Source organism: Falco biarmicus, chromosome 14, assembly GCF_023638135.1.
Source record: "Falco biarmicus isolate bFalBia1 chromosome 14, bFalBia1.pri, whole genome shotgun sequence".
In the NCBI taxonomy this organism is placed as follows: domain Eukaryota; kingdom Metazoa; phylum Chordata; class Aves; order Falconiformes; family Falconidae; genus Falco; species Falco biarmicus.
This window is the reverse complement of record NC_079301.1, coordinates 3059281-3074091: the sequence shown is the minus strand read 5'-3', so window position 1 is coordinate 3074091 and position 14811 is coordinate 3059281. Positions and strand designations below refer to the sequence as shown.

Here is a 14811-nt window from a genome sequence, read left to right as displayed (position 1 = left end):
ACTGCCATAACATTCTCAATGACTACCCTAAAGCAGCCATTATTTCTGTTTTACTATGTAGGGAATATCGAAACAAAAGAATCTATCGTAAACTTCATTAAAAATTAAGTCTCTTCTACACACTGAATTTTAATTCACAAAAAATTTAGAAGATACAATAGTTTATAATCCAATTTCTTAATATATGACACTACAAAACAAAATATCCAATTACTTTGAAGATAATAGGCCCAGAACATTTATTGCCAAGTAAAAACAGATGAGAGATCATTATCTTATTTGAGAATTTAAAGTAGTAACCAGCAAATTAGATTTCTGAGCTTCTGAAACTAGTGGAAATCTGAGGCAGTAAAACCACAAAGTTGAACACCATGTGAATTTTCAGACTGGGTCTGGAATAAGAACTTCAGTATTCCTTTTAGACAGAAGCTGGATCCCATACCTCAAAATGTAACCAAGCAGTAGAAAATGTACAGTTCATTAGAGTTTTTTAAAATCCTGAACATTAGTTTAAGGATGGAGAGTGTTTTCCATAAAAGAATTTTTGTGGGGTTTTTAATGGTGAAAAATGCAAAATGAGAAGTTTCTCACGTACATCTGGTCTACTGTGCAGGAGTCCTACTTGGTAAGTTAACTTTTTTCAGAATGAGCTCTGGTAATACAAACCAAAAACGTATTCACATTTTAACTCTATTCTTGTAAGCCCAGGGTATGTTCCAATAGTATATTTCCACAATGCTATAATGGATATACTTTTGTGATACTTACATCTGCCTCACTGTATAGGCTTAATCTGGTAAACAATATCACGTCAGAAGTGAAGCATTAGAAAACATAGGAAGTCACGTTCTAATAAATACTCTATTGATTAATAATTAATTCTAACAACCTTGTTGTAATTGACTCTTCCTCAGATTGTCTAACATGCATTACAGAATTGCATATCAATTAAAATTAGAGTTATAAATATGTCCTGAAAGGGGCAGTGTTTCTTGACAGTAATATTTTCCTGCAACTTAGCTTTATGCATCATTTTATATCCTGGGCATACTGCCAATATTGCATTACCTAAATATCCATTTTATATAGTAACTCTGCATCCTCACAGCAACTTATGAAATCAGTCTAATTGTTTAATTTTAGGTTCCAAATCAACATTCCTTCCAAAGCATCAATCTAGTGGTGAATCTATGCAATTACCAATTTTGTAAAAATTCTTACATCGATGTCTGGTAATTTAAACTACTGTTAGATAAGTGCCTTTTTTTTGTGTGTGTGTGTGTATGTATTTATGTAAGTGCTTAGAAAATAAAGCAAAGGCTAAATGACATTGCATATCTCAATTTCTCCTTCCGTAATGCCATACTTGTTTGCTTACAAGACACTATCACCTTCCCTTTACTAAGGATGATTAAGATCATATTTAACAGTATAATCTCATTTTTCCAAAGCATTTATCTGGGTTGAAATATATCTAAAAGTTGTTCTGGGCATGTGTTAAGGGTAAAGGAATTCATGGGAGTTTGATTATAACAGTTATGCAGGTTTGACTTCCATTAAAAAAAAAAAAAAAAAAAAACCAAAAAAGCAAATGAAAAAACTAAATCAGTTTTTTCATCTAATACTACTGCTGCCAGACAGCTGAGAAAAAACAAAACATAGAATAGAAGAGGAAGGAAGAGGTAAGTTCTCAGAATTTTTTTTTTTTGTTTTGTGTGGGTTTTTTTAATACGGAAGTAACAAAAGCTGTTTTATGGTAATTTAGTTAGGTAAGGTTTAGAAGTATCTTCATTTTACCTTAGTCTTGTGGAATGAACTCTTGATAGAATAAAATCTCATTATGCAATTAAGTAAATATATTAAAATGTTTATGAAAATCCTGGTAAACACCTTTAGATATTAAGGAAATGACTACTTAAAACCTAAATTTCTACCTAGAAACACAACTACCTGATATTTTTCTCTTCCTTTTTGATATCAAGATGCCATTAAACATTCTTTGATATCTAATGTTTCCATTCTCAGTAGCTATCTTTTAGGATAGATATGCTAATTTTTTTGCTTTGCTTTTCAGAATTCTTTCAGTATTCAAAGTGGAAAGACATTGTTAATACAAATGATTCTGTACTGGCAAGAACCCACAAAACCTGTGTCAGCAACTCTTGTATATTTGTTGACTCAGTTCCTCTTGTATATTTAGAAGGCAGTTGACTAAGTGCCTGAGATATTCCGATTCCTATGACTATCTCCTGAAGGACTGCAAAGGTCCATCTCTAATGTTGTTCAGAAGATTTAGATGATAAAAGAATTCAAACCAGTTTGTCAGTCCATGAATAATCATTTTACACGTGTCCTCCTCTGTAATTACTACACAGTATAATAGTTTATGAAACACGTGCTGCACTGGCTTTTTGAGTAGATCAATCGCTACATGTAATGTTTTTGCCACCCATGATACCACCTTTTTTCCAGTTTCCTGCTTTTCCTTTAGACCCTTTACAGTTGACATATATCTTTAGGTTCTTTTTCCATATTTATTGTGTTATCATACAATATCACATTATTAATTTATCATGTCTGTTTCAAATAATTGCATTTCTCTTAATACACAATGAAAGCCACAGAATGAAGAACTGCTCCTAGTCACTGTGACTTACCAACAGAAAACAATTAACAAAAACAGTTTAAATCTGTGTATTATAATATCACAGACATTTAAGATAATATTTCTATAATATACAACTGGTTTTTTTTCTGTATAGAGTGATTTGCAGACTGCTATATAGAACATAAAGCTTATATGATGGTATGGAAATTGTGCAATATAATATACACTTCTGAAATCATGGTGAGTATGTGGCATGTTAATCTTCAAGAGAAATGCCAGTTTTATTTTTGAAAGAGTATTCACTTCAGGACTACCAGCTTCTGACTACTTTGGTGAGATTTGTCTGTTGCTCAGTATCTGCCTCCTTATACCTTCCCCTGAAGTTAAGACTTTTTTCATTGCCAGGCTAGAAGGGCAATAGAGCTGATTCAATTTGGTGATTTCTTAAAAAACTCCAAGCATTAAATTCAGGTTTAACTGAACTAAACAGCAACCTTTATCCTAACTTTCCCAGGACTTAGGACTTTAAATAGAGTTTGCATTGATGATGAAAAATAAATCACATGACAACAGGCTTGACTCTGGGAACTTTACTAACAACTACCATTATTTAAAGGGTGCAACTAGCATTTTACCACATATATCCCATTTTCCTTTCTTTGGAAGTCAGCATCACTCTTCCAAAAATTAACTAGAACAAATTGATTAATCTACCAAGTAATGAAATATTGTTCAGGTTTTTTTGCAGAATTGCATAATAATTTTCTCATTCATCCTAGTAAACTAGCTACTGCTTTTCTCTCTGGATTTGAAATAATTTTCTTTGACTTTGTGATCCTGATTATCTCTGTAAGTTTATGGACAGAATAAATATCTCCTGCTAAACAATCACATGACTTGATTTATAAACTACCTGACTTTCTCTGAAGTTGGAGAAAAAGATCTTACTCCTTTTCCAAAAATACTAATTTGAAGTGGCATAGGAAAGGAAAACTTAAATTTCCTGAAGTCATAATAAAAGTATCTGATCTTCAGGCTATAAAATGTTGACAGCTTGCAGCAACAGAGATGAATCAATGGCTATATTTCACCCCTGAGGTGAACCTTCTCAGACTTGATGCAAATGCAGTTATCTCCCAAGATTTTGCTCAAAGAGAGAAGCACCAAATAGAAGCCCCAAATGCAGAAAAGTCTGAAGAAACTTGCTACAAGTTCTGCTTTTTCACTTATATCTTTCTAGAAGAAAATGCACCATGATTAGAAAATAAATGCACCTTTGCAAGGTTCCATACAAATGTGGGGAGGAAATAGGCTTCTTTTTCAGTAAAAACTGCCCTCAAGATAGTAAGGTTTGAGCACAAAATACTTTGAAGCTACTACTCTGTGTCATGAGAATGGAGCAGTCCCCTCCAAATGGTAGGACTATGAGTAAAATTCAAGAATGCTTCTATAAAAAGCAATATGCACATACAAAGCATGAGCTGTGAGGCCTGATCTCTGAAAGGCTGTTGAATATTTCAAGACATCCAGATCAGTACAGTGAAATTCTGCACTAGCTGACAGTCAGGAGAACCTAGTGCTGTCTCACAGTAGCTACAAGAACTGGCTGGTCATTCATCTGATTAATTATATTGTCTCCATAGGTTTTAGTCCAAAATATTTCCTCCATTATCAGTACGAACAAATTCATGTTACTAGATTGTTGCCATGGTACTGCAATTTAAATAAACAGTAACTCCATTAAGCTTATCTGTCTTTACAAGACATAGTGCTTGAAGTGGAAATATAAAAGCATATAGACTAATCTATAATTATTACCAGAAGCTGAGTATAAGATCCTTATGAACTTTTGAAAAAATAATATGGTCAAATTAAACTAAACTCAGTGAAACTGAGTAATTAAGAGCAGTATTTTACTTGAAGCATCCAATATCAAATGGTCCTTGCCTTTCATTTTTGCACTGTGTCTAGGCTGTTTTTAAGTGAAATCTATCGTGATACTGACATTAATCAGCTTTCTTGGGCTATAGAATGTAACATTACAACACACAGTAGAAGAATATGCCTTTATAGTTGTATCAATCCTGAAAAGAAAATATTGTAGTGTTTTCCATGTACTTTAGGTAATAGTTTTTTTAGGTAAAAAATAGGTAATAGGTAAAAAAAAAATATTTTGTTATGTACTTACATGGTAAAGTGGAATTGTATTGTTTTCTGCTAGTGAGAAATTCAAGACATCTTGCTGTCCAGGCTCGAGCCTAACATTAATAGTAGACGTCAATACAGGTGGACTAATAGGGTAGTTTGGACTGCTTGTGTTTTTGCCCTTTTTTCTTGACCTACGACCTGTGTCCCTTTTGTTGTCTTTTTGTGTCAAAGGCTCTTCTTGGATAACCAGTATCTTGTCATCACTCAGATACCGCAGGAGTGAATTCTCAGAGTCAGTTGTTAGAGGAAAAAAAAGAAAAAAAAACATTAGTAAGAGGAAATAAAGAGAGAACCATTTTGGCTGCATCTATATTGTCAATTTGGTTAATTCCCCACTTTTCTCTGAAGCTCTTTCGTCTGCAAACTTATTTGCACCAAGGTTCCAATCAAGTGCAAACTAAGTAGTTGGCACAAAACCTAGGCACTGAAAGATGGTGGAGCATACCCAGGTCCTTGCATGACAGATGGCATGAAGCTAGTCCACATCGTATGGCTTGTGTAACAAAGAAAACCTAAATACAGCCAAAAGGTTTCAGTGAAATGCCAAAGATCAACACCCAGTACTATTAAAGCAGAAAGACTGATGTGAATGTCAAATGAATTGTGAGGGCTCGCACTGGACTCAGTGCCACATTTACTGATGCCTCTCTGCCATTTGAGGTGAAAGTGGCTAACACATAAAATATTTGTAAATTGTACCAAGCAGGAAGCATCTCTGGGACCATTCCAGGGACAAGGATTGTAATTTCAAGGAACCCGACAAATTGGAATAATGGTCTTAAGGAGATGCACGGTATACTTGGGAACAATTTCAAAATGGGAACTGACCAGGCATCAAGTCTAAGGAAAGGAATTTATAACAGTGAAATACAAACTAAACATAAATCAGCGTATTTGGAATAAATCAGAAAAGGCTTGTGCCTTAAATGATATTTATTTTCTCTTGGAATGGAAGATTACTGAAAAAGGTAGTTTAAAATCCTGTATTAATTTTCAAGAATGTAATTCAATTTTGTCACATTGTAACTAGTCAAGTTGAACTCCTTTCAGCTACCCACAGTGTGCCTAAAACAGTATTTATTTAAGAATCTTTAACAATTGGCATAACAATAAACATAGGAATAAATATATTTGCATGTTGGAAGAATATATTTTGAATTATATAATTGCTTTTTAACAGAGGAAAAATAGAAAAAAAAAAAACTTTGCTATCACCATGCTTCTTCCAAAGTTCATAATTCCCACTGGAATTAATAGAAGTTTATATGATTAGAACTGCTGGTCTGAACACTGACAGTACAACCGCTGATTCTGGTTTCAAATATTTATTCATACTAATCAAAGTGTGTCTCAAAGGACATTACCTTACTTCTAGAACACCATTGTTTTCCAGAAATGTGAAGATTAAGAACTGATTGCAATTAACATATATCTGAATGTTATAAGTCTTTTCCCTTGATGTTTATTTATCTTTGTACTAGAATTAGAGTAAATCCCTCCAACTAATACAAACTTTTAAATTTTCAGAAATAGAAACACCAAACCCCAGACAGTAAACAGGCTTTTTTATATTCTCTGTGACACTCAGGAAAATTGGTTCCTGTGATGATACCTTCATGCTTCTTAAGTAACAAAGAAGAAAAATCTTAGAGAATGGGCAAAAAAAAATACTCACCTCTGCTTCCCCTCTTGAACATGTTTTGTTCTTTTGACTCCCCTATCCAACTATATTCAGTAGGCATAGAAACAGGCCTTAAATCTCCTGGAAACAATTCAAGATAAACCAATATAATTTTTGAAGACTAAAAATATAAGGCTGTAGAATAAGTAATGTCTATAAATCACAGGCATGACATGACCCTTCACAGCAATCCTTTTTATCAGCACCGAAGCATTATGAAAGCTGTAGCATTCAAGATCAATTAAGCATCGCCTGATGCTGGGTTTTCCTCTTCATTATACCGATCTGAAGGAAAGTACCTATGTGACTATGGTGAAATCACTTATAAACGTAAAGAAGATTACAAATTTATTTTTCAACTGTGTTCTTAAAAACTTGCTCACACATTAAATAGGTGTTTTGGAATAAAGAGAGAATCAGTTTTTAAAGAAACTAATATGCTTTAGTAAAAGTATTTATACATCATTATATTAATATCAATTAATTAATATTAATTATCATAACTATGAATACTGATACAACATTACATATCTATCAGTTAAACAGTAAAACCTATCTGGCCTGGAAAATCCCATGGTGGCTAATGAGGGGATCTCATTTCAAGGAACATTAATTCCAAATGCCTTAAAAAGGAAGCATGGTGTGCAGTTTGGTTACAACAACAAAAAAGAAGATTTAGACATTGGGGCTTTAATTAATATGATTTTATGGCACTATGGCTGTAAGAAATTAATGTACATTAGTCATTCTTTACTACAGTATCAGCAGAACACTGATAGCAAGCCATTAAAGAAGGAATATTACAAAACTGACTATAAAACATTAGCACTTTGGCCTTGTCAGTGTGCATTATTATCACAAAACACAGAAATATACTCTCTAGATTATGGTTTAAGTTTTGTCTGACCCATATAATCAAAGATTCCTTTTTCCGTATGCCAGCTGACTAAATTTAGTGTGTTTATGTAGCACTCGAGCACATTTTTTTGAAGTATCTTGCTACTGTTCTGGTTCTTGGTTAATTATTGAATTTAAGTGTGAACAAAAGTTTCATTATCAATTTCCCCAGGATTATTAGGGTGACAGTATTTTCTGTGGATTATCTGTATGCTAGTTTTTTTCCCCCACTATTCTTCCAAAATACAGTTTTTTAGCTACTAAAATATTAGGAGGATTTAAGAACAAACAGGTATATAAGACAAGTATGCTTCTGGATAACATGATTTTATGAAAATTGAAGGGGTAGCATATACGTAGAGTACTGAGATTTCCCTATATTATGCTTTCACTCATACCATAAAAGTTTGTGTATATCTAATTGTATGGAAAATGTACGTAGTTTTCCTGTCTGCCTAACAGTTGAAACTACTTTTAACTACAAATGCATTATTCAACTGCTAATCTCAAATTTGATTTTAGAAGAACAGAATTAAGAAAAAACCCTCCATAAACCAAAGAAAAGGAAATCAGTAATATGGAAAAGATTGAGAAACAAGATTATAAATTAAAAAACAAAAATATGAAAATAAGAATCCATATAACAAGTGCAGATCACCATAATAAAACTTAGAAGTGTTTCTGTGAAGAGAATAAAGGTCTGAAGCTCTGAAGAGATTTGTAACAAAAACATCAGATGCCACAGCACAATCGACATCAAAACCAGAAATTTAAGAGAGGAAATACACAAGCCAAACACAGGAACTAGTGATTTTGCATACTGCTTATTTTAATTCCAAGCTCTTTTGCAAACAAATGTAATCTATAAACTATTTTAATATTGCAACTTGGGTATTTTTCTGAGTAGAAAATTATTGTGTACATGTATACCAGTATAAATTGAAAGAAAACAATAATACTTATTTATGATGGTTTTGCCTCTGGCACATAAAGAGATTTGATATCCATTGCTACAAGGACTCTAAATACCATAGCATGTTAAAGTCAGACTAATATTAGTGTAAACACTCGATTTAAAAAAAAAAATAAATAAAAAATACTGCACCAATTATAAATACAAGGTTAATTTTCACACATAGTTTGAGAAAATGGACTTATTTGCCTTCTTGCATTTTGCATATATATTATCAATACTGAGCATCTCATCTACCTGAGTATCCTTCTGCCTACCAGCTGCAACAGAGACTGGTTTCTAATGATTGCTTTCATTCTGGTAGGACCATGGCAGGAATTCCTGAGCAGTGGTTTGTGTGAGTCCTGGCAATAATGAAAGCATCTACTCAACCATGAACAACTTCAGAGGTTTTATTTTCCTTACTTTGCCCATGGCTACCTAGTTCCAGCATCAAGTACGTGTTTAATCAATCTACCATAAACCCTGTCTTTCCACCAAAAGACCCATTGTCACTTTCACAGTTCAAACGTATATCTTTAAGTCAGAAGTATAAAATATTCTCCTGCAGTAGAAAAAAATCTGTATTTGGGAGTCTGTTAGTTGACAGATTAATCTGTAGTTTAAAAAATTCTAGTTTAGCAATTTTTTTTGAAACAAAAGCATATTCCTCAGACCTAAAAATCAAATTCTTTCTAGATTTTCAAAGTTACAGAAAATCTGAACTGTCCATCATAAACAAGAAAAATGTTACTTATTACTGGGATCGGGCACAGAGCCCAACATTTTAAGTCAACATGCAGCATGAACTTATGAAAGCAAGCCAAATACATCCATCTGACTCCAATTTTAATCACAGTTAAAATTTATCTTTCATTCTAATTTTATAATAATGTGACATCACTTATCAGGGAGATAAAGACTGAATATTACTAGATTTAAGAAGGAATCCTACATTTCAGTGTTACAGCTATTTCAAACACCAAATATATGGCTGTACAATTTACTAAAAATATCCTATATATAACAAAGATCTATTAAAATTTTATTATTCTGAAAAGGTAATGTACATGTGCATATACATGAACCTGTCCATTTTAAAATTGATACTTTGCCATTTTTTTCCATAAATCCAGCTGTAGTTAGCAAATTATGAAGCCAGGACAAAAGTTCTGTTAATTGATAAACATAAAATAAAACTGCTTTTAAACTACTAGAATGACAAAACCAGAACACCATTTGGGAAGTTGGATGTCCTCCACTGGGGAAGTCTAACTACACTAATTATCACTCTCTAGCTGCAGTGAACTATCATTGGAGCTTGACGTAATTTGAAGAATCCTTGCAGCTGTCGTTTTCAGACTTGAATTCTACCCTCTCTGCTCTCAAAACAGCAGGTGAAATTGCTTAACTATCACTCGTTAGCTGATCCTAGCCAAAAGGTAATGCAGGTGAAACTGTAACCCCGGTAAGTTACATAAATGCTGCCATAGATACCATGCATATAGTAAGAGAAATTCAGCAAATATTTATTGACCTAGGAAAATATTTGTACAGCTTAACTATCAAATTCAGGTTTGGCATGTGGGGTCATCATTTGCACCCTCTTCTAACATTTATGGTGGTAAGAACCACGGATTCTCAGTCTGAGAATGGGAACAAGAAAGCTGCATCATCTCTAAGTGCTAACAACTGAAAGAACCACAGGAAACTACATTTAATAACATCCATAGTATCAAATCCTGCATCAGAGTAACCAGTTCTATGGCAGACCAACAGAATCTGTGCCTGGAGCGCTTAAAGATTTTTCTGTTTTTTTCCCCAGTGGTGTTCCATTTCAGCTATTATTAGATCTTCCACTGTAACTGCCTTTGGTATTATTTCCATTGAACTGCAGCATGTTTTTATTACCTGTGTTCTTTACAAACACATACTTCTTTACTACTCTGAGCTTGTGAGAGGTTTCCTTTTTCCTAGATACCAAAACCAAAAAAGTTTAGCAACTTCTTTTAGCAAAATGAAAGGAAAAAAACCCTTAGTCTCATAGTAGGTGAATGAAGTACTTATTGAATATTTATCTCAAAAGATAGCTCCTAACCATCAGAATGCTATGATCGGAAGGAGGAGTCAACGCTTACTCTAAGGCTCAGAAATAATGCCCTTTTCAAAATATGAGATAATCACAAGTTTTTTTTAAAAAATCTTTTATCTTAAGTCTGTAAATTTTTAAAAATAACTGTCTTGAAATCAAAACCACTGAAAATATATGGAGAATACAGTGCTGTATTTTAGTAGTATTCTAAAATTCAAACACCAAGCAAATCAGTTTTAGCAGATAGGCAAAAAAAAAATATTGTCAATTCATGAAAAAGCAGTACCTTTTCCATAGATACGTATACCATATACAAGTACATACATGTTTGTATACCTGTACACTCATATGGATTTACACACACACAAAATTTCTATATAAGTTAATTATTGTTTTAGTAGGTCATATATTTCAGCAGTCCTCATTCTAAGATTTTGAAATATATTTGTAGTATTAACAAATGCACTGTAGGATACTACTCATGTAACTACATCCATTTAATACAGCACTGCATTTTGGAGTGTCTTACATCTTATGGATACTTTCATACCAAAAGTAAGTTTTTTCGGGTCTTCCGTTGAAGTTTAACAGCTCGGAACACTGCAACTAGAATAAACTCCAAGAGCTTGTGAATGAAACTGAGTAAATCAAGATGCTAGCTTCCAAATAATATGAAGCTCAGTATCATTGAAATTTTTAAGTATGCACTGCAGAATAAATCTATAAAGTAACTTAGACGCTCCTGACCATGAACATTAGTTTGTAATTATACTAATTATTCCTTCACATAAACTTTTGTCTAGTATTCAAAGCCAACAGGTTATGGTCTAACAAAGAATGACAGATATTTAGGGGTGTTGCAGTGTTAATAGCACAATTTGTAAATTTGGTAAATTAAAAAATATCAAAAAAATCAAGCCTACCATGAGTAGGTGTTTTTTCTCTTCTCCGTACTCCTGTAGCTCTGCTTCTTTCGTACTCTGAGCCCATGGGGTGGCCTTCACCTTCAATTAAAGTGTAATATTTCCCACTTTCATGCTCCAGAAAATAGCTTGGAGACTCAGAACCTTTCATTCCAGACTTTCCAAATTTGCTGATGTCATCACAAGACATTATTCCAATTTCATCCCTAAAAACAGTAAATCAGAAGATTATGGAGAAATTAACCATTTTATGATAAAGCTTAAGCATACAACTGTCTCTCCCAAACACTACAAATAAAAACATCTGTAATTGAAATGCTATATGTGAGAAATTTTATGAAAGTGATTCAATTCAACAAATTTAAATTAATGAAATAATCTTTAGGTTCCTTTTTAACTGCAAGATAGTTAAACTTCACGTTTATGAAGTTAACTTCAGTAGTGCTATCTGAGGACGCATTCTAACTTGCATTAGAAGTCAAAAACTTGTAACTAATCCTTTGTGTGATAAATGAATATGCAATGTACTATGAAGTGTAAGAAGTGGACAACTGAGGGGAGAAGTGAGGGAAGACTTCTTCCCTCACTTCTGGGATCAGTTGACAGAACCTGTCTTCTCCCCCATAGGGATGCCTATTGGGTAAAAACTTTATGACTAACTCACACTAGTTGCTATTAGGTATATTGTTTGAAGCTTGCTTTGCAGTCAGCGTATTATCACCAGCAATCTTCAAACCTTGTTCTGTCACAAACTTGCATTTTATAATAAAAATCTTCAGCTGAAGTTATAAGTCTCTAAAGATTTGAGTAGTTGTATAAACCATCTTTCTTAATGTTCCATAGGATGTAAATACCTGGGGCCATAAAGTCCTGACATGGGAGAGAGAATGAAAACATCCTGGAGTGCAGAGTTCTCCATTTTTGAAGATACGCCCATTGTACTTGTTGGTGTCGTAGAACCACTTGTAGGACTGGTTGGAATTACAGGCTGTAAAAAAAAGGCACATGAATAATAAACTGTTTTCTGTGCTACAAGTAACAACTATGTCAATGTGCATAATTTTAAGAATCTTGACATCTTTTTTTCTAGTAGCCATTTTTTTCAAATTACTGGTTTCTTTAAAAAAAAGTTGTCTACTGAAATGCTGTTTTACCAAAGGGTTCAAGACTAGTTATGCAAGAAACTGACAAAAGGCCAGGGAAATTAATTTAAAAGCCATCCCATGGGAAAATCTGAGACTCAGAATCAAAATATGATTTTTAACCAATGCAGAAAATCAATTATATGGGGGAAAAGGACATACACTATTAAATGGCATTAATACAAAAATTAATTACAGAACTCTGGAATACTTGCACTGAATGAAAGTATTCATAACTATAATGTTGGTTTCAGTAGAAGATTTATTGTTAAGAGGACAGAATCCCTAGGGGTTTTTTAAGAAAACAGAATTCATAGTCATTTGTTGTTTCTTATTCTTTTACTGAACCTGTAGCCGTGATGATTGTACCACAGTGATGCATATATAGGTTGTATGGTAACCAGCAATGGAATATAGATTAACCTAAGCAATAAATATGAGCATCAAAAATATTAAAGGTATTAATAACGTTTGGGTGTCTTTTGGGATTTTAGGTTTTTTTAAAAAAAAATTAAATTAATTTAAACACGATTCTTTTACTCAAAGGCCGTAGGGAAGCTCAAGTCAATAGCTATAAGGAATACAATCAAATATTCTGTGCAGGATAGAAAAATACATACACAAAGGATATTTTCCAGCCAAAGTAAAGTCTGTGTTTATATTCAAGAAATAAAAAATACTTTTCTTCATATTATTGTTTACGGTTTTTAATATGAAAAATTCCCATTCAAATACAAAATTGTGCTTGAATAGATACAACTCGTTTTCTACAGGTGGAAGGGATACACAGTGACCTAAAAATTGGATGAAAGCCTCAAAGATCAATTATAATCTTTTTCTGAATACAAGGCTTTCTATATTCTAGAGATAAACACTGAAATTATTTTTACATTATTCAAAAAGTAAAAGGATACCAAAAAAAGACTTTTTTTTGGTGAGAATGTCAGTCTGCACAGGGTTCCAAATTAAACTACTCTTTTATGCTTATTGTTAAGCCTCTTATATTCTAACCAAATGTTTTAGGTTTCTTTTGTATTATCAGTATAAATGCATAAGAATTGACTGCCAAAGACAAGAATCATTCACTACTTACTTTCTCATATCTTTGGAAATGAGGTCCTACCACATTATACACACTATCAACCACTACATCCAGAATACTACCATTATTTCTGAAGTTTTGCTGTGGCAGTATTAATAAAAAGACTATATAATAACACATTCTAGTAATCCTCCAACTTACCTGCAGCTGGACACAGTTTCCCATGAGTCAAGATATAAATTATCACCCTCACAGAAAGACAAGCAGAAACTATTTTAGAATCAGAAAACACCTATACCAAGTCTCTTATGAATAATTTCTTTTCGATGGTTGTATATTCAGCAGCCTTCAAGGTTACAGGATATTCAATGAAGTTAACAACAGAAAAAGGGGTGGGGAGAGATGACTGTTAAATTTGCCCCCCAAGAGGGTGATAGCCATGCTATTCCTCTATTCCTGATAGATTTTTAATAATATCTGACCTTATAGCAATATAATCGGTTTTGCTTCAATTTAATTCAATTCTTGTTCTTCCTATCCCAGAAAGTTAAAACTTTCATTTTTTTTTACATTCTGAATACTGGTTCCCCTTATTTTGGCTAGAAAACAAGAACTATACAACCCCCCCCCCCCCCCCCCCCCCAATTTTTCCGTTATAGGGCTTGTTTTTTAAAACATTAATGAATTGTAGCATGCTCTGTACTTTTTCCAACTGATTAGACTATGTGTACCCAGTGTATACTAGGTGTAATCAGTACCCAGCTCAGATTGTACCAATACTGAATAAAGCACAACAATTATTTCACTTGTGTTTAATATTCCTGTTTATGTCTTTCAGTCAGGTATTTTTGTTCCTTCCAACATGACATTCAACTTTTTCTTTACTGTAATTTCCATATTATTTGGAATTACTGTTGTATTATTCAGTTGCCACATTCTTTAAAACTGCATTTTATTATTTCCCAGTAGCATACTTTACTCTTGCCCTCCTTCATTTCATTTTTAGAGCTTTTTTTCTAGTTTTCCAAACTAGAATTTCCACATTTTTAATTACCAGCCAAGACTCCATTGCATTCGCAGGCCTTCCTGGTTTAGCAATCTATGCAAATTTAGTAAGCAACTCCTTTGGGTTGTCATGAAAACATGGAACAAAACCACGTGTATCACCTAGCTGTCGAACACTAAAAGTTACATTCTTCGTTTGAAAGTGAATCATTAACAGGTATTTGTTAGGCAAGTTTATCCAGTAATTTTCCACCCATTCAA

General features: G+C 33.2%; 1 protein-coding gene across 1 annotated transcript in view; it reads right to left on the bottom strand.

Annotated features, from left to right (window-relative positions):
• The window catches only part of LOC130158820 (connector enhancer of kinase suppressor of ras 2-like), a 206570-nt gene that overhangs the window by 47889 nt on the left and 143870 nt on the right, over positions 1-14811 (bottom strand). Inside the window, exons 11-14 of the mRNA XM_056359880.1 lie at positions 12216-12349; positions 11362-11567; positions 6493-6578; positions 4797-5051 (exon numbers count right to left, since the gene is read on the bottom strand). Of these exons, the coding sequence (XP_056215855.1) occupies positions 4797-5051; positions 6493-6578; positions 11362-11567; positions 12216-12349 (681 nt within the window). The remainder of the gene's footprint in view (positions 1-4796; positions 5052-6492; positions 6579-11361; positions 11568-12215; positions 12350-14811) is intronic.